The sequence below is a fragment of the Onychostruthus taczanowskii genome, unplaced genomic scaffold (assembly GCF_017590055.1).
Source record: "Onychostruthus taczanowskii isolate IOZ18803 unplaced genomic scaffold, ASM1759005v1 scaffold21, whole genome shotgun sequence".
Lineage (NCBI taxonomy): Eukaryota > Metazoa > Chordata > Aves > Passeriformes > Passeridae > Onychostruthus > Onychostruthus taczanowskii.
Window position 1 is genome coordinate 12522778 of NW_024499351.1, and position 26903 is coordinate 12549680.

General features: G+C 40.3%; 1 protein-coding gene across 1 annotated transcript in view; it reads right to left on the bottom strand.

The window, feature by feature from the left end:
• Window positions 1-13513: 13513 nt before the first annotated feature.
• KCNK5 (potassium two pore domain channel subfamily K member 5) overlaps window positions 13514-26903 on the bottom strand; it is a 35025-nt gene continuing 21635 nt past the window's right edge. Inside the window, exons 2-5 of the mRNA XM_041404477.1 lie at window positions 22357-22468; window positions 20782-20948; window positions 19507-19675; window positions 13514-18690 (exon numbers count right to left, since the gene is read on the bottom strand). Coding sequence (XP_041260411.1) covers window positions 17876-18690; window positions 19507-19675; window positions 20782-20948; window positions 22357-22468 — 1263 coding nt within the window. The 3' untranslated portion in view covers window positions 13514-17875. The remainder of the gene's footprint in view (window positions 18691-19506; window positions 19676-20781; window positions 20949-22356; window positions 22469-26903) is intronic.

Below are 26903 nucleotides of genomic sequence, written 5' to 3' on the forward strand. Positions count from 1 at the left end.
GAGGAAAGTCTGGCCTTTCAGAAACCTGGATGGAGAATCTCAGATACTTACACTTGTCTTTTTAGTTCAGAGGAGCAAACACTTCTACAGGACACAAGGGCACTGTGGTTTGATTTTAGTAGTAAATCAGTTCCCCAAATTCCTTATAATCTATATGAAAAGCAATGACAGAAAATAAACAGATTTTAAAAGTTGTACTGAGGTCTTAATTTCTTTTTGAGGTTTATGAGCTTTCTGTAAGTCACCAGAGCATCCAAGGACAATTCCACATGGGAATGATGTCTGGGATGCAAAGTTATCATGCTGCTCTGCCAAAACATGTTCCAGAGGACAGTATCTGTTACTGCAAAGACTTAACGCAGTTTCAAAGGAGTATGTGGAATGCAAAATGATTTGTGTCAGGTGCCGAGAGGATCTGGTGAAGTCCTGGTCACATCTGTCTCAGACAAAAATTTAGGTGGCAAGATCACGGGAAGGTTTTGTTACTGTAAAGTCAGATGCTGATAGATCACATAGTTTCAAGGTAAATGCTTGTATGGCAGTAAGTAATGAGCAGAACAGAGATACCTTTCCAGCAGAGCAAAAATCAAGCTGATTTAGTGCTGAAGCAGCAACATTGAGGCTCCTTCTCTATGGCTCAAGGGTGATATATCACCACAATGGCAACTTCTTCAGACAAAGACCAAAGCAGAAGGCTCCTCCTGAAGACCTTGCTAGCTTTGAGATGTTGAGAAATGTTAAGTTGGTTTTGAACTTCTGAGGTTATAAAAAACAGAAGCAGATTCAAAGAGGTGGAGGGGAATTCCATCTTAAATATGGAGGCTGAAGACTGACCAAAATGGCTCGCAGAAAGGCACACTAGAAGAGAAACTGGGAGTGGCTAGGGAGACTAGAACCCCAATGGCACTGCTGTATGGATTTGGGCAAGGCAAAATATCTGACCTTGGCAGATGGCATGCACATATATTCCCAGTCATGTGCACACTGACACTCTCTCAAAGAATAATCCAAGTTTTCCAGTCGTTGCTCTAAGACAAGATCAAAATTTGTAAAAATAAGTTAGTTTGATAAATTGGATCTAAACATATACAGTCAAAGAGAACAAATGGCATCACAAGTTTTGAATTACAGTTGCCATTTGAACATTTCTTCTCTGACAAAATAATTGTTGCTTTCTGTTTATTTGTGCCATTGCTGGAGGTGTACATTGATATTTGTTACTATGGACAAGTAAACAAAGGGAAGAGAACAATTATTTTCTGAAAATTATTACTTGTATATAGTTTCATATTTATTTTCAATACTTTGAGTTTTAGAAAATTATAGTGACTAACAGCAGCTTATTTAACAAGTTAATATGAAGCAGTTTGCAGTAGTTAGATGGCTATTGCTAGTCCGTGAGTCTTTTCATAGTGTATTTTACCAGAAGCCAATTCTCTTGGATTTTACAGCTGCAGTTGATATGAAAGATCCATCCAAACCTTGCAAGACAGGACTGTGTTGTGAGTGCTTTGTCCCTGAGAGTGTTCAAGACCAGGTTGGATGGGGCATTGAGCAACCTGGTCTAGGGGGAGTTGATCCTGCAGGATCAATATGCCACCCCCCAGCAGGGTGGGTTGGAACTAAATAAATCTTTAAGAACCCTTCCAACCCCAATCATTCTATGTTTCTGTGATTCTGTGAATAGGTCAGCCTTAACAGAAACTGTGGTCTACATTTTCAGTGGTGTTGGTGTGCTGCTCCATTTATCCAGTAACCTGTTGCCAAGCTAATGTGTCACACACATGTCCTTCAAGTAAATACAATTATTTTTCTACTTTGTCTCAGCATGTCTCATGCTGTTGGTGCAGCCACTGCATCCGACCCCAACACTGGCTTTCCAGCAGAATTCAGTGTAACATTTCAAGCCTACAGTGTGTCCAAGCACTGTGTGACCCTTCAGAGTTAAAAGTGCCATCTAACATTACCAGCCTGCTGGCACACCCATGGTAGCCATTCAGGCAATTTTCTCATGACCACTCTTGCTCATGCACCCTGAGCTTACAAACCAACTGGACTGTACTTTCCTTGGAAATGGAGGAAAGAAACACTGTGAACAGCAATTGGCAGAGCTGCTTCCTGTTTTCTGTGAACTGGTTTGTTCATAAATAACCTGAAATAAGTGACAGATTTTCTCCTTGCAAAGATCAGGACCTAACGAGCAGAAGGAGCTGCCGTGCCCTGCCTCACCAGGATGCCACTGGCACAGGTTCTGTAGGAAGCTGCTCACAGAGTGTTTGCACAGGTTTGCTCCCCACCCCATGAGGGACTGCTGGAGTCTTGGTACTCCCTCCTTCTGTCCAGAGATTTTGGCTAGCTGAAGAGATGGAGCCTGATGTGTTCCTGTGTTTCTACAGGGTGCCAGTAGAGGGCAAGGATGGCTTTAGGCTTGGTGCGAGCAATCACACAGGTTGCCCGGCAGAGCAGAAAAACTGCATGAGCTAAGGGAAAAGGCAAAAATGTACGGGAGTCTGGTGAAAAGAGTGCCCCAGGACCTCTCTTAGCTCCCTATTCCATCTTGTGTGACAGGCAGGTGCTGTGGATCATGGTGGTGAGCCCATGCTGCGACGGGAGCCTGCAGGACTCAGGCACAGGAGTCTGTCTGTCCTCAGTGGGACAGACGTGGCCCTGCCTGCCTGAGATGCTGTCGGTCCCCTCCAGGCCTAGGAGAGGGACATGCCTGGCTGCTGTGTCTGCTGCGAACAGAGGCTGCTCTGTTGCACTGGTCCAACCCCCACTTCCACATGACTGTCTTTCCTGAGCTGCTGCTTAACATGAGCTCAGAGGAAGGGTCTTCCACTGATATCTTATGGGACCTCATTTCCCTCTTATTTGCCAGAAAACTTTAAGTACAAGGGCAAAGAAGTTTTTTGGTTCCATTCTGGGAAAATGGAATTAGCTGCAGTATAAATAATCTCTAAAGGTTTTGTAATCCAAATAGCCCAATAAATGAAGAATAAGAAAGGCAGCTCTTATTTAGATACTTTCTCTGAGCTGAATAAAACATCTTTTATGTCAGTAAGTACTTCAGATAGTCTCTAGTATACCTCAGTAAAGAATTGTTTTCTCTTTTTGATGCAATTTCAAGTCCTATGTCCAGTTGATTTTTAAGTTCATTATGTTTCCCTTCTCTACAAGCAAATCATAGGTGCCTAAGAAGATTGTTAATTCCTCTGCTCCAGAAACAGAAATAGCATAACATTTTGTAAATTTGCCTGAGTCTGTCTCATGAGTTGATGTACAACCTTTCAAAGGGAGGAAAACACACAAACAAGCAAACAAACAAAAAACCAAAGAAACAAACAAACAAACAAACAAAAAAACCAAAACCCAAACCCAAAAAACCACAGCAATGAAAATGGAAGTGAATTGTAAATAAACTTCTTGGGTTTTTTTCCTGAAAAAACTTTTTTCATAAGACTTCCCAATAGTTAGAAGTTTTGACAGTTCTCTCACCCACAAAGGGAATGATGTTCCTCTGAGATACCAGTTGCTGCTTTTTAGCTATGACTGTGCAAAGCACCTGTGCTACTCTGGAAGGCAAAGCCTTTCACAGAATTTCTTACCTCTTTTTCCATCCCTTCAATTAAACAGTGAGGTAAATGAACAGGGACTTGTTACACAGGAGTGAAAGGCCACCAAATTTAGAACTGTAGAACTTCCAGAGAACTGTAATCAAGAGATAACTTTTGCAACTTTACATGCATGACGACTGATGTACAGTACAACCACTTCATCTGAGTCACATAGATCCATACATGTGTCTGAAAAGCAATGGAAGATGACTAAGGAGTGGGAGGAAAAGGTAGGCAAGGAGGACATACTGTTCAAGGAGAAGATACTTGAAAAGAAAAAAAATAATTTCCTCCTTTCAAGTGGAAAAGCAGATAGGATACACTGACATAGACATAGCAATCTTTGCCTCAACACCATTATATCCAAACACTTGACACTGGAAAGGAGAGCCAGACAATGAACTAGAAGATTCCACACGGCACCATTTTCCTGTGGCCTTGACAACAAAGGAAACGCAATAAATAAAAAGGATATGAAGTCCCCTTGTCTTTTTATTATTTACATGGTTTTGTTCTTCTTTATGTTAGTACACTCTAACCATGTTGGGGCAGCCAGTTAAGTGGAAGAGTAATTTGTACAATGCATGTGAAATATTGCATCTAATTTACAGCGGAGTCTTATTAGTCTGAGTAACCCTAATACACAAGAGCAATAATTTAGAGAGTGATAAAAACACATCAGACCTCTCAGAATGGACACAAACTACAGCTGAAAGGGACCTAAAGAGATAACTGAGCATGCCCTTCTGTACTGGGTGTCCCTGCATGTTGCGGTGTGTTGTCATGGTGTGCCTCAGTTTCCCCAGAAGATTCCTTCCCCATGTGGTGCGGCAATCACCACCTCTCCTTTCCCCACCCTTGACCCCTGCTGGGCACTGTCCATCAAACTAGAAATTCCAGAAGGCATCGAGTGATTGGCAGGTGAAAGGACACTCTCCACCTCCTGGGGGGCCATTGGCTCACCCAGCTGTCCCTCTCACCTGAGACCCCCTCCCCCCATACCTGGTTGGTGCTCCCTGGGTCCCCTCCCCTTCCCCTCTCCCCAGGTAAAAGGGCAAGCACACCACACAGTTGGGAGTTCTGTTGGAGCTGTTGCAGGATTCAGAGGCTGTGCGGCCCAAAACAAAAACTCTGGATTAAAAACTCTTTGTCAGAACCCACTCCTCTTTCACCATCGCCTTAAAGATTTCTCCAGCTCAGAAAGGCTGAGGAGTGACCCTCTCAACGGCAAGTTCCAGCCATAATTCCCCTCAACAGCCAAGTTCCAAGCACTGGAGCTCGGGACGTGCCCGGACTTGTCTCCACGTGCCCAGCTGTGACCACAGGTACTGAATAGCGTCTCTGGGGAGAAAACTCCACAGGTGCCGCTGTTTGGTTCAGCAGCTGGGACCAGGCAGACCAAGGCAGTACCGTCAGTAATATTGGTAAATTCCAATATCTGCATGTAGCAAGACTATCCCTGACAGTTTAGCTGTTTGCCTAAACCATTCACAAATTCTCCAAGAATTTAAAGTCCATGTCCACCTAGGAATTTATTGCTCTTACAGATGGAAATCATGTTGTTGTAGCACTAGGCCCTGTCATGTTTATTGCAATGTTGACAGATTTCTTTTATTATTTTCCGCCAAGGCCTACAAAAGAACAGTTTAGCCCCTGCTTAGCAGTCTTCAGCAGTGCTTTACCCTTCAGAAAACTTATGTGAACTGGCTCTTTTGTTTCCTTTTTTAGTCTGAAAAAACACATTTTAGCCTTTTCTAATGACTGTCTCAAATGTCATCCTTTCTGTTATGAATAAAAAGTTACCTATTTTTGTTTAAGGTTACAGAGCTAAAACCGGTTGGACCAGTTGCTGTTAAATTAGCTTAATTGTTAAGAAGGCATTAAAAAGGAGAAAGATCTCCTGCCCTATTTATTTCACTTTCTTAAAACATTTTCGTTTTGCTATAATACAGACTGTTCTCAGTTTACCTACACCTTCTTTAAAATCTGATGATCTGATCCCATGCAAAAGTCTACATTAACCCCACCATCCTAAGGAGTGGAACAATACTTCTTTCTCATCTCTCACATGTTCTAATTTTGCTCACACATCTCAGGAATTATGGCTTTGGAAGCCATCTGGTGTGTTTGGTGGGGAATCTTTGACACCTCCCAGATCCTTTCATACAGTAGTAATTCTGATGCTATTCTAGATATTTTATTTTATTTTAATTATCTTTAAAGTGTTTTAAATTACTTTCTTGAGGTGGGAGGATGGGATTTTAAGAATTTCCTGATAAGGGCTCTAGACTGGTGCATGTTGATTTCTTTCTCATTAATTCTGTTTTTAGTTTCTTCCTGTTTCGCTGCCCAGAGACCTCTGCACCCAGGACACTGAAAAACTAAAATGAAGATGAAAACAGGAACCAATTATTTCTACTTGCTAATGGGAACATAAAATGATCACAAAATTAAACTTCAGAGAATTGCATGTTATGCGTAAGAAAAATTACTACGTTAGCTGAAAAAAGAACCTGCTGAGGGAGGTGGGGGAAACAGCACCAGTAGATCTTGCCAAAGCTACAAGAAGACAGCTACTTGTTGTCAGCACAGTGTCATATGGGTTTGCTCACTGCAGAGAGTCAAAAAAAGGGAAAAGGAGGAAGGAGGTTGGCTCACACTCTGTGGCCTTCCAAGGCTTTAATAGCATTGAAATGGGTAAGAGCAAATGAACCTTGCATGAGGGATTCTGCAAAGGAGACCCACCTAGGTTCCTGGTCTGATCCTGAGGGAAACAGCACCACTGTCTCCCTTGTGAGAAGATGGGTGAATGTAGAGCAGCAGCAAGAGGAGAGACACATCATGGTCTGTAACAACAGGGAACAAGGTTATCGCTCCAGGAATTGCTGCTCTTCTGGAGAGTCTTCTCAAGAAGAGAGGGTTGTAGGCTTCTCATGAAGCATATGGACATCATCCTTCATGTAATTGTCATATCATGGAGATCTTTAGAATGAAGATGTAGGTTTATCTCTTTTTAACCTTTGAGGATCAATGTGGTGAATCAGTGGGAGGGAGGAAACAACTCTTGCTTGTGAGGTGATGACAGTTTTTGCTTCTTCAAAGTCCTTTCCCAGCAGGTGGCATATGGTGGCACATGCCCTGCCCTCCTTGCCTGTGGACTTCTATTAAGGGAACAAGTCCCATCCCAGTGCATAGAGATGCTTCAGGGCCTTCAGCTGCAACAAGAAATACAAGTGTTCTAAAACTGTTGAATCCACCCAAAGTCATGCTCTTATCCTTCCCACTCCAAATATTAGTCCAGCCTAAACAGAAGCCGAAGTAAAGGTCTGTTTAGCAGGACATGGGGATGTAGAAGAGTCTTTTTCACCTAGAGTTGAGATGGTTTCTTATTCCCCCTCATGCAGAGTACCTGCTGTGTGCAGGTGTTCTTCAGCGAGGGTTGTTCCATTTTCCTACTCCTTTTCAAAGTTCTAGATGGTGACTGACTGTCTCTATCTAGTCCTGTTTCTCATTCCTAGGGCTTCATTTTTGTGTACAATGGCTTTGGTGCTGCTAGATATCCCTGATACTTGAAGAAGACTCCTCTACCTCAGTTCAAGACTAACCAGCCAAGAGCAATGCAAACTATAAAAATATCTCTGATAATTCTGCCTGGGACCACTGGCAGCTGCTATCCATAGTGTGTTCTTCTGTGCCTGTAATCAGCGGATTGTCCCTGTGTGGAATGGTCCCTTTACACTCCCTGGCACCATTAACACCCTAGAATTCATCTATGGCACGTGGTACCAGCAGCATCCATCCCATGAGCTCGTGCTCTCATGCATTATCAGCTTTCTACAGACTCCTTCATAATGCAAGTGGCAAATCTCGTGGTGGGTGCTTCTGCACAGAGGTGGTGTGAGACCCCATTCCTGCTCCCTGGCATTCTGAGGCCACTTAGAGTCAAGTGTTGTACATAAATGGTTCCTGACATTGAACTATGATATTTCAAAGTCACAGCTTTGGCATTTATTTGGAATTACTGTAACTGGGAAAGTAGCACATACGGATTTCTCTACTGCTTAAAAAGATTCCACTGTGGGAGTTTTCTGTACCCTACCCTAGGCTGTCAAGATTATATTGGTTGCCATCTGGTTTTCAGTCCCACTCTTTGTTTTCGGTCTCCAGGCCATTATGCCTTTAGTAAATAATCAAACATATTTTGGTCTATTCAATTTCTTTTCTTCTGGTGAATTGTTGATTAGGAGCCAAAGGTTTATTTAAACAGGTGATAGCTTTGCTGCTTACTTGGTGCATTGGTAACATGATTTTAAGTCACATCTACAAAGACAAATGTAGTCATGCCAAGAGATCTGAGCACACAACAACAGACTAAAGTGTATCTAAGGTTTGGAAGCCTTCTGGAGAATTCCAGACTAGAAAGAGCTAAGCTTTATCCTCCCACTTCAGAGGCTGCAGCAGTAGGGACCACTGTGGTTATGAAGTGGGGTGGAGGAGCATAGGAGTGGCAGTAGGTGGGAAATGGAATGGGAAGAAAGGGAGGAGGAACATGCAGCTAGAAAAGGTGCAACTAAAATTGACAACAGGCATAGCCTCTTTCAAAACCTGTTTTGAACTGGAGCCTCACTAACAAGTGCCTGTATTTCAATAGGCTTGCCCAGTCCACTTCATTGCCCCCTAGTGAAGTTCTACTTGTGCCGTATACTGAACTACATCCATGCAAATCCTAATCCCCAGCAGATAAAAATAGCATGGCTGAAAGTGTGCAAAAGCTTGAGTTTTTCACTGAAGGAAGCCATGAGCACTCAGCTGGGTGCCCTGTTTGTTCAGTGTCTGCCTCCTGTAGCTGAAACAGTTCAGACTGATGTTGTTTGAGGGGAGAAGCCAAGTCTGTCTTCTGGCTATCAGCCTCAATTGCCAATTGTCCTGCCTGCAGGCAGCTGTGGTGCTCCTAGGGGGCATGGGACAGATGAAACACAGCTGAGGGAAGGGGAAATTAAGACATATAAGCAAGAAGACAAGCAATGGGAAGCAGAAGATATAGATAAAAGGGTTGGAAGTGGTATCCTTCCTTGAAAAATTAGTTGGGTCATTACTGCATAGGTCTGACTAGAATGTGTGTTTGAAACCAGTCACAAGCCTCCCCACCCCGAGTCTTGTTGATATTGCTTTCAAGAATGGTCATTTTACAGTAAATATACTCTGACAACCCCAAAGTCTCTTCTTCCCTCTCTGTGCCAGAGTTTAGCCCATGCATTTCCAAAACCACATAGCACTTGAAAGCACAGTAATATTTGGAGGCAGAAGCTTTTAAATAAGAGCCAGTTAGAGCTACAATCCATCTCCACCTTTTTTTTTTTTTTAATTTTCCTTGCATTCTTTGAAAGAAGCCTGTCTCAAACCTACACATTTTAAAAGGCTGCCAGTTCTTTCCTGCAGATTTTGCAGCTTTCAGCTGTTATGCCTCCGTAAGATTATACTTTGCATCTACTGACAAATATCATAGAATTAAACTCCCCCAGAGACATTAATATCACTTATGGCCAGACAACATATTCAGAAAATTGCTTGAAATTATTTGCCAGAAAACTAATTTCTTAGTGTCTTAGAGCAATTCTCCCCACAATTAACAGGTTCCTCAGCTAATGTAGTTCTGATTTCTTCCTGCACTTGATATAAATTTTATATCACACTCAAAAAAAAAAAAATTCTTAATTCAACACCCCATCCCTTTAACTTTGCCTGACTGACATGCTGGGATTACCAGAGCTGGGGCAAAATGTCAGGCTCTCTCAATTTGAGCAGCTGTGAAGGATAGAGAACAAAACTACAGATAACTTGATGGTTAAATTTTAAAAACAGGTATTTGCTTTACCTTCTGCCTTCACCTGATCTCTATCATATATCTCAGAGTCTAGTCATACAATTTACATCAGTGAATTTCACTTTCTGAAGATAAGCAGGACAGAAAAAAACCTTAAAACTTGAGTCGTCTTCATTGTATGAAAGAAAGCCATCCTTGCAAGCCTTTCTCATTTTAAGCCACCCATTTTCTATCATTTATTAAAAACTAACAGCCACAAAACTAACAGCCACAAAAACAGCCAAAGAGTGCAGTGTCCCCCTCAGGTGTCCAAGGTGTGCTGCTTACTCCTGCTTTTGTATTAATTTTCCATTCTACTCAGCAATTAAAAAGCAGACCAATTAGCTTGCTATTTTTCCTTCCTTTCCAGCTGTGCCAGAGATGAGTTGACAAAAGCCCCAGGATGAGAGGAATAGAGTATATCAATAGAGATTGTCTGCATCTGAAGTGTTAATTTGTTCCTTTACATTTTGCTAGCTGCCAACAACCCAAAAGCCACAAATATGAAGGTTGCCACAGAAGGACAACAGAGCTTTATGAATAAACACTTACACTTTAGCTTCAGAAGCTTGTGACTTCTATTTCAATGTGAACACAGATTTATTTCACATTGGTGTGCATATATTTTGCAATTTTGCCCAGCAACCAGGAGTATGTAGGAACAAGTGCTCCTCTGCAGAGTTTATTTTGATCAGTATGGATAGCACCCTACCCACAAATCAGCACAGAAGAGGATTTTTGTCTCTGATCTTAGCGGCATTAGGAATTATGATACTTCCTCATACACCCAAATGCTCAGCTAGATAAACAGAAATATGATCAACAAGTGTCCAAAGCCAAAAGTCCACAGAACACTGCAAAGCTGTGGACAGGCCTTAAACAGGAATTTTTTTCTCTTGGTCATTAGTACTGAGTACATTAATTTTCCTTACAATTATAGGCATATTATGGTGCCACACTATAGTTTTATATCAAATAAGATTAAAAGTGTGTCAAAGTATTTACATTTCCCCTGAATTAATAATGCATAGAAATAATTTGAAAACATGAGTGCTTTTGTTCAGCATATTTAGGAGAGTAGCCAGAAGAATGTTATTAAAAGTTAGCATGGGAAATTTCAAAGAATGTCTATAGGAAAAAAACCCCTGACTTGTACTTAAGATATTTTGTGTTTTAATCTCCTCACAGAGGAGAAATTCAGTTTCAGAGATTTTCAATTTTTCAGAATTCATATTTTCAGTTTCTTTTTTTCTGCTTTCTTTGTCATTCACAGCCCCACCCCAGTAAGGAGAAAAGAAGGGAAGGGTATATTTTCCACAGCTTTCTCCATGTAGGAAACAACATAACCATCAAAATATGAAGAGTGGGTTATCACTCTTCTGCTCTTTCCTATGAGCAGCAAGGAGTGACAAGAGGGAGAAAAATTCTGGCATCCCATAAAAAATATTCTAAAAACAGAAAACCAAAACACTTTGAATTCACAGGTTTTTCAGTTTAACTTCTAAAATAAAAAATGATAATCAGAATATTTCTCATAAGTTAATATATTTTCCATATATCTACTCTTTTTTTTTTTTTTTTTTTTTTTTTTTTTTATTAACCAGAAGGAGTTCTGGCTACGGGCTGTACTTGGCTATCAGAGGAAGCCCTCCCAACTACAACATGATACAGGGAGCCTCTGTGCAGGACAATGCTTTCAGCATCCCAGTCCACATTAACTCTCCCTTTCTAGAGAAGTCATGCTGGAGTGAAACAGCAAATTCCCTTGGTCAGTTAGATGAGTATTTGTGGGTCTTCTGTTTTGGACCTCTGTGCTCCTATCAGTCGTGGTACCACTCCCTGTGCGAGGCTGGCTGTGTAGTCCAAGATAACCAGTGGCTGCTACTTTGTTGCACCAAAGATGCACAACACCTGCTTAGACACCCATTGTCCACAAAACATCACCCCCCCACCTCCCCTCCCACCCCCCAAAACCCCAGCCCCTTAGGTGTCTGTTCCTTGGGAGCTGGGAATAAAATGACAGCAGTAAAGGGCAGTTTGGCACCCCTTTTTCCCTGAGTCTTTGCCCTCGTGCCACAAGTCAGCAGGAGTTGCATCAGCTGCATGCAAAAGCAGTTATTTGCCAAATATAAAGTGAATATCCCTCACCAACCCCTTCCAGTACCCCAAGCTGCACAAGACCCGATAATGAACAAGTCTGAGTGGAGAGCTAAGGGCCTGCCAGGAGGAGGCAATGCCATGGCTTTGCTCTCAGTGAGATGGGTGACCCTGGTCAGGGCTGAGTTTACTCCCACACACCCATCACTTCCCCCTTTTCCTCAGGGATGAAGCCACAGCCCAGGATCAGTCAGTAAGGCCAGGCAGGGTACATGGAGGAGGCCCAGTCTGGGTGCAAGTCAAGAGAATTCTCCAAGAAACAAAAATTAAAAACCTAAGGAATGTTGTACTCAGCACAACCTTTTATTCTTATATATCACAGTATTAGTTACCTTACCAAGGGCAGGTTGAAGCTAAAAATATGTTTAAAAAAAAAAAAAAGTAAAAATCAATCAACCAAAAAAACCCCCCAAACCAGCCAAGAAGTCATGAATTTAGAAAGAAAACCCTTTTTAAACTAGAGGTAACAGAGCTCCACCACCTCCTTGCATAAGACTTGAGACAGGTATTTTATGGGTCCTGCAGGACCTGAGTCCAGCTACAGGAAATTGCCCTGAATGGAGTAGCATTTCCCTGTTTAAAATGGTCCTGAACTGCAACTCGTCCTGATTTCTTACTGGCTTCACGTCTCAGAAGTAAAGGTTTGAGTTCTCTGTGACCACGAGCTGCAGGTTGCTGGTTTCATGTTGCACCAGGCACTGGTAAAGGCCTGTGATAGGCATTCAGTGAAAACATTTCAGGCCTTTTAAGTGTCAGCTGGTCTGTGATTTTATCTATTAAGCTATTGTGTTCAGAGTACCTGCAGCCAGGCATGGACCATAAGAACAGGTGTGTGACAGATACAGGTTTGTCCTGTTTTCCCACTTCTTGCTACCCTCCCCTCTATAAATTAATGACACTACTAAAATTCCAAGGGCAGAAGTTGAACAATAGTCTCCAGCCTGCTGGGAGCTGATAGAAATATTACTGGGTGCTTACCAGACTCCATGCCATGTGCTGCCCTCAGCTCCATGAGGAGCTGCCACCTCCCTCTTTGGCTCTTTTTGCCATCAGTCACCAGTCAGGCACTTTTTCCTTCACTGCTCCTGTTGTGTGGCTGGAGGAAAAGCAGAGATTGGCTACCCTCACTCAAATCCCACAGCATCCACCCTTCGCTGCCATGCCCATGCATCTCCCCACTTTCCTAGCTTGTGCCTCAGCAATTCCACTCAGTTGTCTAAAAGCCAAGGTTCAGTCCCTTCCTCCTCAGGCTGAGGTTGTCTCAGTTTCTTCAGACTGCTCCATCTCTACCATGGGTATCACCAAGTCACACTTTGCTGCCCATTAAGGCAGGTAGTTAGCTCTTTTCCAGGGTGTTGCCAAGGAAACTGCTGGAGCTGAAAGACTGCAAATAGTTCTAGCCTGAAAAATGGTGAGCACTGCTACTAGAAATATTGCGAAAATTCATAAACAGCTACTCAGATATTTTAATAGCTCTGGCAGGAGATTCAGATACCAGTCATAAATGTCCATTTTATTTTATCACAGTACTGATTAATTCCAACACTTCCCATCTCTGTGCATCTTTAAAAGCAGCCCACTGATAAAACACAGCCCTTAAAATAAACTTCAGTTTATTTTTCAACAGCTGTCCAAAATCCACATTGAATAATACTTTGCTATGCTGTATCTAATTGAAGACCAGATGCCATTGAACTGAAGTCATCAATACCCCGTACAAGTTAAGGCATCTGCTTGCACAAAACAACTTGCTTTTTGTCTCTTTACCTTCCAGCTCTTTGGGCCAGGACCAGCCTCATGTGTAAGGTGCATTACAAGTGTAGGTAGTTGTAAAAAGAAATATTGATTACCATTCTTCTCATGACAGAGAGGATAAATTGTAAAATTTTTATTGCAAAATATTAAAATAAATTACATTTTACAAAGACTTAGCAAATATTTACATACAGTGTGATTCCAGTGACAATCAGCAACAAAGAACAGACAGGCATATTATGGAGTGATAAAGAGTCAGAACTGCACAAATGTCAAAAGCCATATGAAAGACAAGCTAATTTTTGAAAGTTAAATCCATCACAAATGGAATAAATCCCACAAGGCACCAAAATTACATGTCTACAAAGTTCTTTTGTTTACTCTACAGACATAATGCCTTTTGCTCTCCTCGTCTGTCTCTACACACTCTTCCAGATCAACTGGAGGAAAAATAAAATCTTCGCACATACAGCTGTATCACCATGGATCTATTATCAGTCTGGTTTTAATTCTGCGTGCTTGGTGATATCCATTGCCAGCAACAGATTCACTAATCATTAGTTCAGAAAAATTAAACACTCTGATTTTGTATTTCCTCAGTGACTTCGTACCAGTGTATCAGATGTGTCAGGCTGCCTGATGTGAGACAGGTATCTGCAAGTGATGCCCTTCTGGTAAAAACAGGCTTCAATAATGCAATACAAACCCAAGAAGCATCACAACGATGTCATGAAGTATAGGGTCACATAGTCTTAAAGCACTTAAAAGGCCTTTTGTTGGAACAGACTTCCATGGTCACATTTCAGGATTTAATTTTTGAAAAAAGAGTAAAATTGAAAGTACTGGCTCATCTTGGCAAAATTAGTAAGTGAATCCTTCCTTCACATGATGTGACTGGAAATAAAATCTACTTGTAGGCAACAGCTAGAAAGAAGAGTTTTCACTGCTATTCCATCCCTTCCTTATACATGCTCTTAAGCTTTTTTCCTTCCTTAAATATCCCCCTTTTCTATCTTTCCAGGAAGAGATCTGCCTCACCTATAAAACCAACTCCACAGCTTTAAGAAAACTGTTAACATTACTAGTTAGCTAAATGAAATCAACAGGTATCCAAAGAATATGTTTCCAGATTGACCAAAGAATTGAAATAACAACAAGACATAACCAGGTAGCACTGGGGAATTCACTCAAGAGACACTTTTGGAGCTGAATAGAACAAAATCCAGCCTGGACATCCCTCTAAGTCATTATATGTAAATCTGAAGGCAGAAAGATATTAGTTTAGGTCCCCCAGGCAGCTTCTTTTCTCAAAACGTGGAAGACAGGCAGGCATAAAGCTATCCTGTTTAGCTCTTCGGCACTTCTGAGATGGCACCATAATTTTAAAAACCCTGGGAATGCTTCAGCTTTTTGGAGAGAGCCATTATCAAAGCTATGCACCAACTAAAGCCCTCCAAAACTCTGAAACATGTAGGGCTTAACGAGACCAGTTCTCTTGGCCCCTGTGTAAAGAGGAATTTTTTCCCAGTGTTAAGATTACATTAAGGCACATGGTGGGATATCTTGAGAACAGTTTTGTGAGGTGTGATCATGTTTCCCCGAAAAACTGAGAATATTGTACTTTGTTTTAATAAATTTAAACTATTACTTTAAATCCCATGATACTTATTATGCAGACTTATAGTCTGTGCTGACTACACTGGGAAAGGCCAGAGAGCCACATCTAGCATGATAATATGAAACAGATCCCATCTATTCTCAGCTCTGGCATACAAGTGCACTTCGCTATGCAGAACAGAGTCTGGGTTCCAGTGTGCAACATCCCCTCCCAATCAAAGCAGCCCAGCCAAGTGTCTGGGTTGTATTATTTCAGTATTAAAGAGACTTTTTTCTTTCTTTTTTTTTTTTCCCTTGTTTTTTAAATGAAGATTGGACTATGCTTTTCCATTTCACGCACTTGCTCAAAGTCTTTTCTCTCCTCGTTGTCCTGTAGCTCTCTAACTGTTACTGAAACTTTGATCTTTGCATCAATAATGGAAGATAAGTTGGAGGACAACAAAAACTATATGGAGTGCTTTCTCTTTTTTTTTTTTTTTAAGGGTGGACTTTTTAAAACAAAAAATATTTTTAAAAAAAGAGAGAGAAGGCTAAACTGACTACACAAGCATCCTCTGCATAGGCACATAATCCTACCGAACATTTCTTACAGTTATAAAGTACAGCTGTCAACCACAGCCCTTCAGATACAAAAGCTTGAAGGGCTTGGAGTAATTTTAGAAGAGTGGGGATTAAGCTATCTTACTAGAAGTAAATAAGAATCATCTTGATATGGCCTCTCCCTCTTTCCTGTCAGATAGAAGTCAAATTCATCCAGCCACCCCTGCTCCAAATAGCGTATATAAAATAAAATTTGATTACAAATGAGAATCTCTCCTCAACAATACTACCATAAATTTCAGGTTAAATACAAATCAAATGATGTTGACTCCACAGCTGTTCAGTATGACAGGTGGACGAGTTGGCCATTATTTGGCCATTGTGTTCACATTCTCTTTGAAAAAATGTCATATATGTGGAAAGTTCTAGGAAAGTAACAGAATAGTAAAGACAGTCCCTTGTTTCACAGTAGATAACTTCAAAACTTCCCATCTAAAGGCTATCCAACCAGAGTGCTAGCTTCCCATATATCCTCCTTCTTCCATGGGACAGGCCAGCAATTTAAGCTGCAGCCAATACTTGTAATCATCAGAAATAGCCAGTAATTTAAGATTAGCATTGCAAGGTTCCAAAAGGTCTTCTTATAGAGCTAGTGAGTCTGCCAGCATTACACTGAAAATGAGACTGGGACAACTTTTAACTAGTCTCTGAACTTTGGAAACTTTCGGACATACCAGAATGCTCTACAATGCTCTAAATGCTCTAAAACCAAACAGATCAGCAGAACCTGACATGTTAAGGTTTAAAGGTCTTGGCTATTTTCTGTTCCAAGTGTACTGGGTAAAACTAAAGTCAATACCTCTTGCCAGCATACAATCAAGAGCCTCATTTGAAAGAGTTGTCAGGGTTAATGCACAGACATAGAAAAAGAAAGAAAAATAAAACCATGGTAAAATTTCTTTGTAGCCAAAACAATTTGGGCGTACATGCTATGAACAGACATGCTTCCTTCTAGTAAGTAGCCCATCTCCAAGTCAAAAGATAATACTTTTAGAAGTTTAGAGCCAAAGTTCCTTCTAAAAAAAGTGCCTTATGTCCTGAAGTCACTTGATCACATCTCAGTTTGCCCAAGGTTTGATATTGCCCAACCTTCTATCAAGTGAGACAGAATAACCATTGTATATGCACATAGGTCAAACTCTAAAAACAAAACAATATATGAAGTGTAATCTACTGTTTCAAAAATCATCTCCCATTCAAGTCATGTCTGAAGTACCAAGGCAGGGAGGAATATCAAACAACAATACTGACTAACACACTGCCCAGATCAGCAGCAGTGCTACAGGTCCCTTCTGACAGGCATTAGGGCATTTGGAGAATATCTGTGCTTCCCAAGGTGATTTTTTCCTAAGAAGAACAGTGTCAATAAAACTTCACCTGTACACAGATACTGTATAAGATTCATTCAAGTATTTCCTTTAGGAAATGGACAGTGGAAGGACACTTTCAACACTAAAAAAGTTCATTGCATCCTGTTTGTGCCCATACATGCTTTGATCAATAAGTCTTACAGTCACTTTACTCTTTGACAGTTCTGGGGCTGATGTGCAGCTTAGCAGCCCAACTGGCAAGCTTCATCCCAGATTCTTCCTTGTTAGAGGGCTCCTTCTCAATCCATTCCTTTGGAACTCTTAACTTTAATATTTTATTTATGAAATTAGAACTCACTATAATTTGACAAGCACTGACATTATACAGAGATGTTTCAGAGCTTCCTTCTCAGTCTACCAGCACAGCTCAGCTCAGATCTGTGTATCCTGGTATTCCATTAAAAGTTTCTCTAAGTACAGCGCCATATTTTTGGCAGTAACAACTTAACAATGAGCAACCCCCTTGATTTCATTTGTGAGAAATGCCAGATTCAAATCCAGGTTTTCAGAGGTGAAAGGTAATGGAGTAACCGAACATATTTGATGCCCAAAACAGTCTTGCAACAGTATAGTTACACTCCCAAACTACTTCCTCAATGAAATGCATGAACTCAGAACAGATCCAGTGTATTAACTAGTCTTTTCTATTTTGTTCAAGAACCACAAAATCTAAAGAAGGAGTGGGACTCCAAATTCAACTGTTATTTTACAAGTCTTTCAGAAAAGCAAAGCTGATGGGCTCAGAAGCCAACTTAGGATGGGAAAAGGAGACTGGAGTTTCTTAGTCTGGGACTTGCTTTTGTTTTCAAAGAGACAGGAGAAGCTGCAAACCTACTTTTCTCCTTGCTCTATGTTCAATATGCACTGACCACTTTCAGAAAACCATTGTCCAGCATGCTTCACGTGGCAGCCTTCACATTGCTTACTGTATTATATTCATTCATCAGTTGTTCATAAGGCACAGAAAGTTCTAGCTCATTATTGGTAAAGGTAGATTCATCAGAGGATGGGAATTTTACCAATTTTTTTGCAGTTTCAGATTCCTCTGCAAGATTATCATCCATAGAGGATTTTGACGTTTCCTCATCATCTGAGATATCTTCTTCTTCATCATCATCTTCATTTACAAATGTTATATTGGCATTCTCAAATATTAAGGGCCGATAGTCTCTGGAATCCCACACTTCACCTTCTTCTTCACTAATCCTGTCCAGCTGGTTCACAAACATGGTTCCTTCTAGAGGGCTGTCTCCACTATGTTTGTCATGGAGGGGTCTCAGTACGTGACCATTTTGAATGTCCAGGGAAGCCTCATCATACTCAAAGGACTCTGTTTTTGTGTAAGTCACCTGAACATCTATACTGGCATTCATCTGTTTAGCATTTTCCACGATAATCATTTTGTCATTGCTTGTCTTCAGGGCCTTCTTCCCAATTTGCTTTATAAGGTCATTGTAGGTCTCTTCCTTCTTTGAAAGAAAGCTGAAAATGTTGACATCCTTTGAGGTACCCATTTGAAGGGGTTTTTTAGGCCGAGGGTGGTTCTCAAATGACTCTTTTCTTTTTTTCCTGCGTTTCTTGATTGCTTTGTGGACTTCCACAAACATACTGACCTTCCAGTTAACAAAGAGTGAGAGCCAAGCTAGTCCCAGATAGATCCATAACTCCACAAAATATCTGTAAAGCGCATGGTAGTTTGCATCTGGATTTACACCTACAGGAAATTAAAAACAAAAACATTACTATAAGAAGACTGACAGCTGATAAACCTTTGAAGTTATGACTCTGAGAATTACTATCTTCCTCACTAAAAGAGCCTTGTTATTTGAACACTGGTCAGAGAGCTAACGAGTGGGGAAATGAAAGAAAAAGTTGATCCCACATTTTCCCCTTCTTGGCCACATGTATTCTGACCACTGGACTAACAAAATAAAAATGAAGTATATTTATCCTCTCCTTGTAAGATATAAAAGTGAACATTTTCCTGTTTAAAAATTACAAATCTTCTTCCTGCCACTGAAGTATGCATATATAGGTACCTTCCTTGAGAAAAAGATTCAGAGTTCCCTTATGAGGACCAAAGTGCTGAACAAAGCAGTGGCTTTTATAGAAAGCAGAGATTTAGGAGGAGAGACGAATATGCTCAGCATTGCCCACTGACTAGTTCTAGGCAGGTGTAGAAAACATTGCCCAATGCCTGCACATTCTGCTTAGTATATTGGATCCCATTCGAAGGTGCACAACTAACATGGTGGGCAGGGTAGCTCCTTGCCCGAAATACAGACCTGGGGTACCAGAGAGACTTATGGGCTCTGGCTGCAAAATTAACCCAATAAAGGCCTTAGGTGTCTACACCAACACTGAAGAGCCAGATCTAGTCCACTGGATCAGTACCCAGCCTTAATGGAATATTCTATCCTGCAAAATGTGTTGGTAAAGCTTAGAAAACATCTTTTCAAATTAAGAGTTTAGAAGTAGAATTGCCACACTATACATGTAATGAAATAATATATAAAATACAATTACTGACCAGCAACAAAATCTCCAAATCCTATGGTGGTGATAGTGATGAATGAGAAATAGAGGCCTTCAATGTAATTCCATCCTTCAGTCATCATGAAGACAAAGGGAGGAATAACCAGATGGACCAAGACACCCCAAACAATGAATATAGCCGTGCATGTAATTTGGGCTTTCCTCTGTGAATAAAAAAGAAAGTCAGGAAAAGATCTCAAATTTTTTTTTCCCCACCCATGGCACCAAGAATCATCTGACAGTACCAGATATTTCAGTTTTGTGCTAACAATTTAGCTGCCATAATTAAAAGTCCCTAAAAGTGACTGAAGTAAACACACTTTTTTTTTCCCTTTAGGCAGGACTCCCTATTCTTACAACTACTTGCTCAAAAAGGATTATTTGCTTATAGTTTTTTTTCACAGTCTTGGAAGAGTTTAAGGAGTCCCTAGTATTTTATAAATTGGAATGGGATATGGACATAGCACTCTAGTCTAAAAAGCCATCAGTACCTCTAATTTTCCTCTCATTCATTTGAATACAGAAGATCAGAAGCATTTTATGTTGTTTCTCTCCCATTTCTTTTTCCTTCACTTTGCCACTCATGCCAACCTCTGTACAAACCTCCACATACATACACATATTTCACTATTATTTTCTAAACTCTTCTCAGGTGCAAACCCAAGAAATTTCTTGCTCTGATACTGAAACCAGGAGCTAAAGCAGTCCCAGTGCCCTCCAGGCACTATGACCCTGCATTGCCTCCCATTTCTGGGCAGTTAGAACTGAGAATTCACTTGCATTGGGGAATGGAGGAGAAAGAAACCCAAACAAATCATCACCAAAAAGCTAACAAAATGGCACAAACGAAAAAGCAAAAGCCAGTAAACTCAGAACAAAATATTGTTCTGCAGTAGGTTCACTGCACAGCAGGAAATATTTGTGCAAGCATGCAGGCAGGTGGGAGCCAAGCAGGACAGCACATTTTCAATCCTGTGCCTGAGGAGCTTGAATGAAACATCTGTGAAATGGAGCCTTATGTACATTTGTTCCAAAGTTCTTTAACAGAAGAAGCAGTACCAAAGGTTTTTAGGAGATCTCATTTTGCTAAACTTCTAGCAGAACTAACACATCAGACCCCATCCCTCTTTTAGTTCTTTCAGTGCAATACCATTTGGGAAAATTTGTGCAAGTGTCCATTTACTACGAGATAAGCAGGCAAGTTATGAAATGTAAGCTTAATTCATGCATCAAAACTACACAGTTCAAGGGTAAACAAGTAAGGGCTTACCAGGCTTACTCCTCTTTTCGTCAGAAACTGGCCCAGCCTCTTGGCACGTCCTCCAAAGAATTTCCCTAGAGCACTGATCCAAGTCAAGCAGAGAGGGACTCCAAAAAGCCCATAAAATATGCAGAAGAGACGCCCAGCATGTGTCTTTGGGGAAACATTTCCATAACCTGAAAGAGGTAAGTATGTCCTCAGTCTATTCTGGCTGAAGAGAATTCAAGGCAATTCTACCTGTGCACAAAACACTGTGTGGGCTCCTACTGTGCTGGGCACTCCTTACTTCACCATCTAAAAGGGATTTAGTTTACTCCAGCTGCTCATCTTCTGAAACTGGATGTGTTCCAATTCTACGCTAACAAACACATATTCCATTACTGCACTTTAAGTGTTCCCTAGATTTGGTGCATCTTTTTCTGGACAAGATGAGATAAATAGAAAATAAAGCTCATCTCAAAACTTCTAATATGATGTCCCAATCTTAAGCAGCACTGTTTAAACTTGACTGATTTAATTTTACAGAATGAAACTCAAAATTCATCCTGAAGCTAGATCCCAGGTGAAAGATCCACTATACACATTTAACTTGTGACGTGGTATCTTTACAGGGTAAGAGCTTGTGAGTTAAGTGCAAGGCAAGTAAGTGCAATATATTTAAAATGAATTTAGTTATTTGCTGGTCATAGAACCCAACAGGGCATGACAGATTCAGGTTCTAAAATCAGCAGCCTATTTTTTAACTTCTGACAGAGTCTTCTTATTTAGGTGTGTTACTGACTTCAAAATTTTTCATAAGTTATAATATAAGCTGGGTATTGTGAATTTTAAATAATAAAGAAAATCACAGTACTGCATATGGTTTAACAGTAAGACTTCTACATTCAGTCCTCTCTGATTACTTTGCATCCCCCCCCCCCTTTTTTTTTTAATTATGCAACAAGTATGTAACAACACCATATAGCAAAGATTTTTCTGTAAAAGCAGAAGGCAAATGATGTTGAGTTCTGAAAACCTACATATCACAGGAGAAAGAAGTCTTCCAGTGCAGAGGATCTTACAAGGACAAATCATAGTGATATTTAAAAAGCAACAGTTGTTCTGCTTCACATTTTTTTAAGAGGTGGATAAAAAATATAGCTAGGTCTGCAAGCCAGGAACACTGGTAATTTAGTAGTAGCTCAAGAGAATGCATGTGTGTAACAAGACAGCAGTCCAAAAACCTCATATGCACTTGCTTTAGGTATTATTTTAATGGAATGCTTTGTTACGCTTTTGTTTTGGAATTTTACAATTTGGAAATTAAGTGCATAAATCAATGGAACTGGAATGACACCAGGCAACACCAACAGCACCTTTAATCCATTACTTATTGGAAAGGCACACTTTTCTGTACACATGTGGAGAGGGTGCCAAAACCCTCGTTTTTTTCCTCCATGAATCTGCAGGTGAACACATACTTTAGGCAGCTCCAGCCATGGGGACTTTATTCGGTCGCTACCTTGACACAGAAATGGGAGAGTACAAAAACAGTAGAGCCCACAGAAAACTACAGCTAGGAAGGTTGACATAGTAAATATTTACCGATTGTTGTGATCACAGTAGCAGCAAAGATCACAGCGTTAGGCCAATTCCAGTTGTTAAAAGTATTGTTCCCAGTGATGGCAACCCCCTGTCCAGCAGCATCTGACACAATCTGTAAGGAAAAAGTAACAATCATCTTGTAAAATCCTGGCAGCCTAAAAAAAGAAATGTGTCTGTCCCTCTCAGGTTTCCCCCCTCAGCTCATACTTTCAAAATAATCTCTTGAGTTTTTTGTGAAGGCTGGCCTAGTATATTCACTAAAAATAATTTTATTAAATACTAAAAACTTTATTCACACAAGAAAAATTAATGCAGGTGCTCTGACATTTCAATAGGGAGTTTCAACTAGATAAACCTTTACTTGACTTACAAGTTTAAACCAAATGGATGTCCTCCAGAGAGCAAATAACACTCTTGCAGGCTGAAGTAGCATTTAAACTCCAGTGCAGATCTTGAATTGGTTTAATACTAGGGACATCTTCAGAACTACTATCCATTTCAAAACACTGTTTCATGCCTCAGCTTGACTTGGGTTTAAATCTCATAGAATCCTTGGCAAAGCTCATGTGATTCATGTTAATTCACCTGCTGTCTCTACCGAAGTCAAACCATCTAAAAGCAAATGGTAAAACTGTACTTTTCAAAGACAGAGAAATTAACTTTTTTTTCAAAGCTTTTCATGCAACAGGATTCCAATCATTGTCCTTGAATCAGGCCCTTTTCTTCTCCCACGCTGGAATCTGGTATGCTGTGGTAAATGCAAAGCACTAATTCTTATTTAGTGCAGAAAGTGCGAGTTTCAGATCAAAACCATGCCTCTTGCTGATTCTGGAGTGCATTTCTACCTCCCCTAAGTAAAAGGAAAAAACCAAACAGATATACCATAATCCCTCTGGGAAATCTCTAGTTATTTAAATGTTTGCCCTGTAGCATCATGATGTTAAAGCCTTAGCACATTACTCTGCTTTTTTTCCTTCAGTGTAAACACTGAACAAAACTGAGGCTGCATAAATAGACATAAAAGGTGAAGATATTTCCAAATATTGATTTGTAATATTACCCACTGTATGCATTTCTCCCTCAAAAAGTGTTGAACATAAAAACTATCTGCAGATAAATATTTAAAATACTGGAAACAATACACTTTAAAAAAATTTTTTTAGAAATAAATATGACAGGTGATGTTTATCTTAAACTGGCAAGAACTTTTAAAGGTAACAACCAACTCTTCCTTCCCCCATCATGCCTTCCTTCCTTTCTACTTGATTAAGATCTGATCTTGGACCCAGCAGAGACTCAACACAAAGTTTAATCACTACTGAAAACATACACAAGTTAACACAAGTTTTAATTATTCTTGAGACTTATTACCTATCACCACCCTTTTAGTATAATAAAAATGCCCTCAAAGTGAAAGTATTGTACATATACAAGATGCACACAATTTAATTAAAAATGCACTTTCAACACACAGGCTGTTCCAGCAGATAAAAGGAGAAGCATTGAAAGTGAGTGAAGGTAAAGAACTAGATTTTTTTTTTTCCTCTTGGTAAACCCAAAGTGTGTGTAAAACTTTCCATAGCCTACTGTCTTTCCATAACAGAGGCTCTGGATAGAAAAGGGACAGAGTTCACACCAATGCACTCATTTAACATGAGAAAGTGGTGTACAAATGAGAAGCAGCCCTAAAACAGGAAGGTTGAGAGCAGGCAAGTAAAACACACAAACTCTATTCCAAAAAGAAATGGATCACAAGAGCTCATCTGAGAAGAAACCAATCAAAATACAATCATTCATTTCTGCCATAGTCTGCCATAGTCTGCAACTTCCAACTTCCTGGAAGTCCCAAGGGACATCCCAATCACCTGAAAAACACAATCTGTTATCTATTATTCTTGAAAAGATGCCTTAACTTCTTCCATTGCCTAAATGTTACACTAAGCACCAGCTTTCCAGTCATTTCCCATTCCATAATCAGACTTGGATTTTTTCCATTGTTGTTTCCTCACAGAGCAAGTGATCTCCAAGAGACCCAGTGAACTATCCACTCCCATTGTCATGGGCCATTATCTCACTGCATTAATCCACCTTGACCTGACCTCATGAGCTCAGTTTCCCAGTACATACAATTATGCCAAGACCTGCCAGGATATGAGGTCTGGACGTGTAAAGAGGGCCCAGATCTGAGGGGAAGAAGCTGCTGGACTGAGTGGCACACAGCTGGTGTTCACAGCCAGGCAGCTAACATTCTGCAGGAGATGGCCCTACAAGTTATATGAACCCTTGGTACAGTGAACCACAGATAATTCTCCGAACACAGCCGACACCCTCTTCTTGTCCCTATTTGCACACATCCATTGGCTATTAGCACACAATTAATTATCTAAGATCTACAGTCCAGTCTTCTAAGTTACTTTATGCCTGCAATAAGTCTGAATGCAATACATGCATCCCAGCTGCAGGAACAAAGACAGTCACAAAACACGCTTATATAGCTTTGGTCCTGTGGGAAATCTGTAGCTGTTTTCCAAACAGCTTAACTTTTGCCCATACTGAAATAATTAAAGATTTTGGCTTAAAACAAACAAAAAAAAGTGAGTGGACACTATACAACTGAACAGCAAACATGGTTGTGTTTTTTTGCTTGGCAAATCTGTTAGGTTCTAATGTCAGAGATGTCTTTGTTTTCATATCCTAGGATACAGAATGCCCCAAGTTGGCTGTGCTTTATTTCCTAAACTACGGAAAACTTCCACCAAAAAGTCTCTGGATTGTAAAATACGAGACAAGGAAGAGGAAGAAGAAGGTAGATGGGGCAAGTATTAGTATCTTGAAAGATGTAATTTTAAAATACTTTTTCAAGTATGCCCAAATGCAAAAGCTGAAAATAACTAACTCATAATTTATACATTGCCTTAGATCTCACCTCAACAAAGTTCATACTGGTAAAGGCAGGACTGTTTTAGGCACCTGCCACTTGAATCCCCTCCATACAAGTAAGAGTAGGGCTGGAAAGTTCTCAAAAATAGCAAGGAGAAGTCTTGGCCCATATAGGTCACACACCGCTACTAACTTTATTCTAAGACTTAAGGAGTGCAAGAAAATCTTAAGATAGTGTAGTAAGGAACAGTTGGGTCTGATGACAATAAGCAATAGGAAGGACTTCTGGGGTACTTGTGGCCAGATAGACAGATACTCCAGACTGAAGACAATAAACTGACTATATATAAACTAGAGCAACAGATCCTGCCCCACAGACACCCTATTACATACAGGAAGAACAGCCAGATATTGCTCAGAGCCAGGTCTCCTTTGAAGAGGCTAAAGCCACCCTTCATGTTCTTCAAAGCATTCCCAGGGGATCTGACATATAGGTCTAATGGCAGCTTTAAGGTTCTCCCAGTGGTATGAACAATTGTCTTTTGAAATGCTGTTTTTCCACAAGAAAGGAGATGTAATTGAACTATTAAGCCTGAAATTAGACCCAGTGGCTTTCATTCTACTCTCAACAGTATTACAGTGTAATGGACAATCACAGCTTCTGAAAGCTGAATCCATTAAAGCAAGAACTGACTGCATCCTTTGAGGACTCCTAGGCTTTGTCTTCACTTCTGACTCCAAAAGAACACAGGAGTAATTCTGCTTCTTTCAAAAGTTGTTTCATCGAGGATGTAAAGATGTAGTGCACTGAAAAACACTGAATTTAGAATATACCAAGTACTTTAGAGACTTTCCTACAAGGAATAAAAAAGCTTTAACAGCAATCTTTTTTCACATTGATATCTAAATCTTTTATACAATTTGAGGAAACCAGAGAAGTGCAGTAGTTATCTAATCATAGGAAAGTATAATACTGACAACTTAGCAGTCACAATAAAATTGTCCAGGGTAATCAATTTTAAATTTAAACTATCAGATGAACAGTATACTGCTGTTCATCTTTAACCATATTTCAGTTTTTAACCAAATCCAGTAGCAGCAGGGCTAAACAGATAGGTGAAGTGGCACAAGCAATTGTATGAACAAAAAACTACATAAACAGTTAAAACGACACAAACAGTTAAAACCCATGCCATGCAAACTGCACACCCTTTTACTTGTCCCATATCGATTTTCAAGTGATTTAGGTTTTCTGGATCCAGCTATAAAGTTACAGTAGCAGTCAGCTGTTTATAATAATATTATTTTTAGATGCAATAAAAACATACTTAATTGTTAATGGATATCTTTCCAATAATAACAAACCTGAGTCACATGTTAAGACTCCCAGGTCAGATATACATTACAAAGTTCTGCTGACCTGGATAATATTGTTGTAAAATTACATACATAAAGATACATACATAAAAATACATAAAGAGAGAAGAAAACCTCTCGGCCAGTAACCTTTTCGAAGGAAAAATGCCTGTGGGTGGTCACAGCTAGACTGACAGGACAGCATCCTCAGACTCATTATGCAGACAGCAGCACTGTAGCCACGGGCAGAAGTTTCCTGTCCTGTTGGCATATTGCACTTTGATGTCTGTTTACACAGTAAAAGCAGCAGA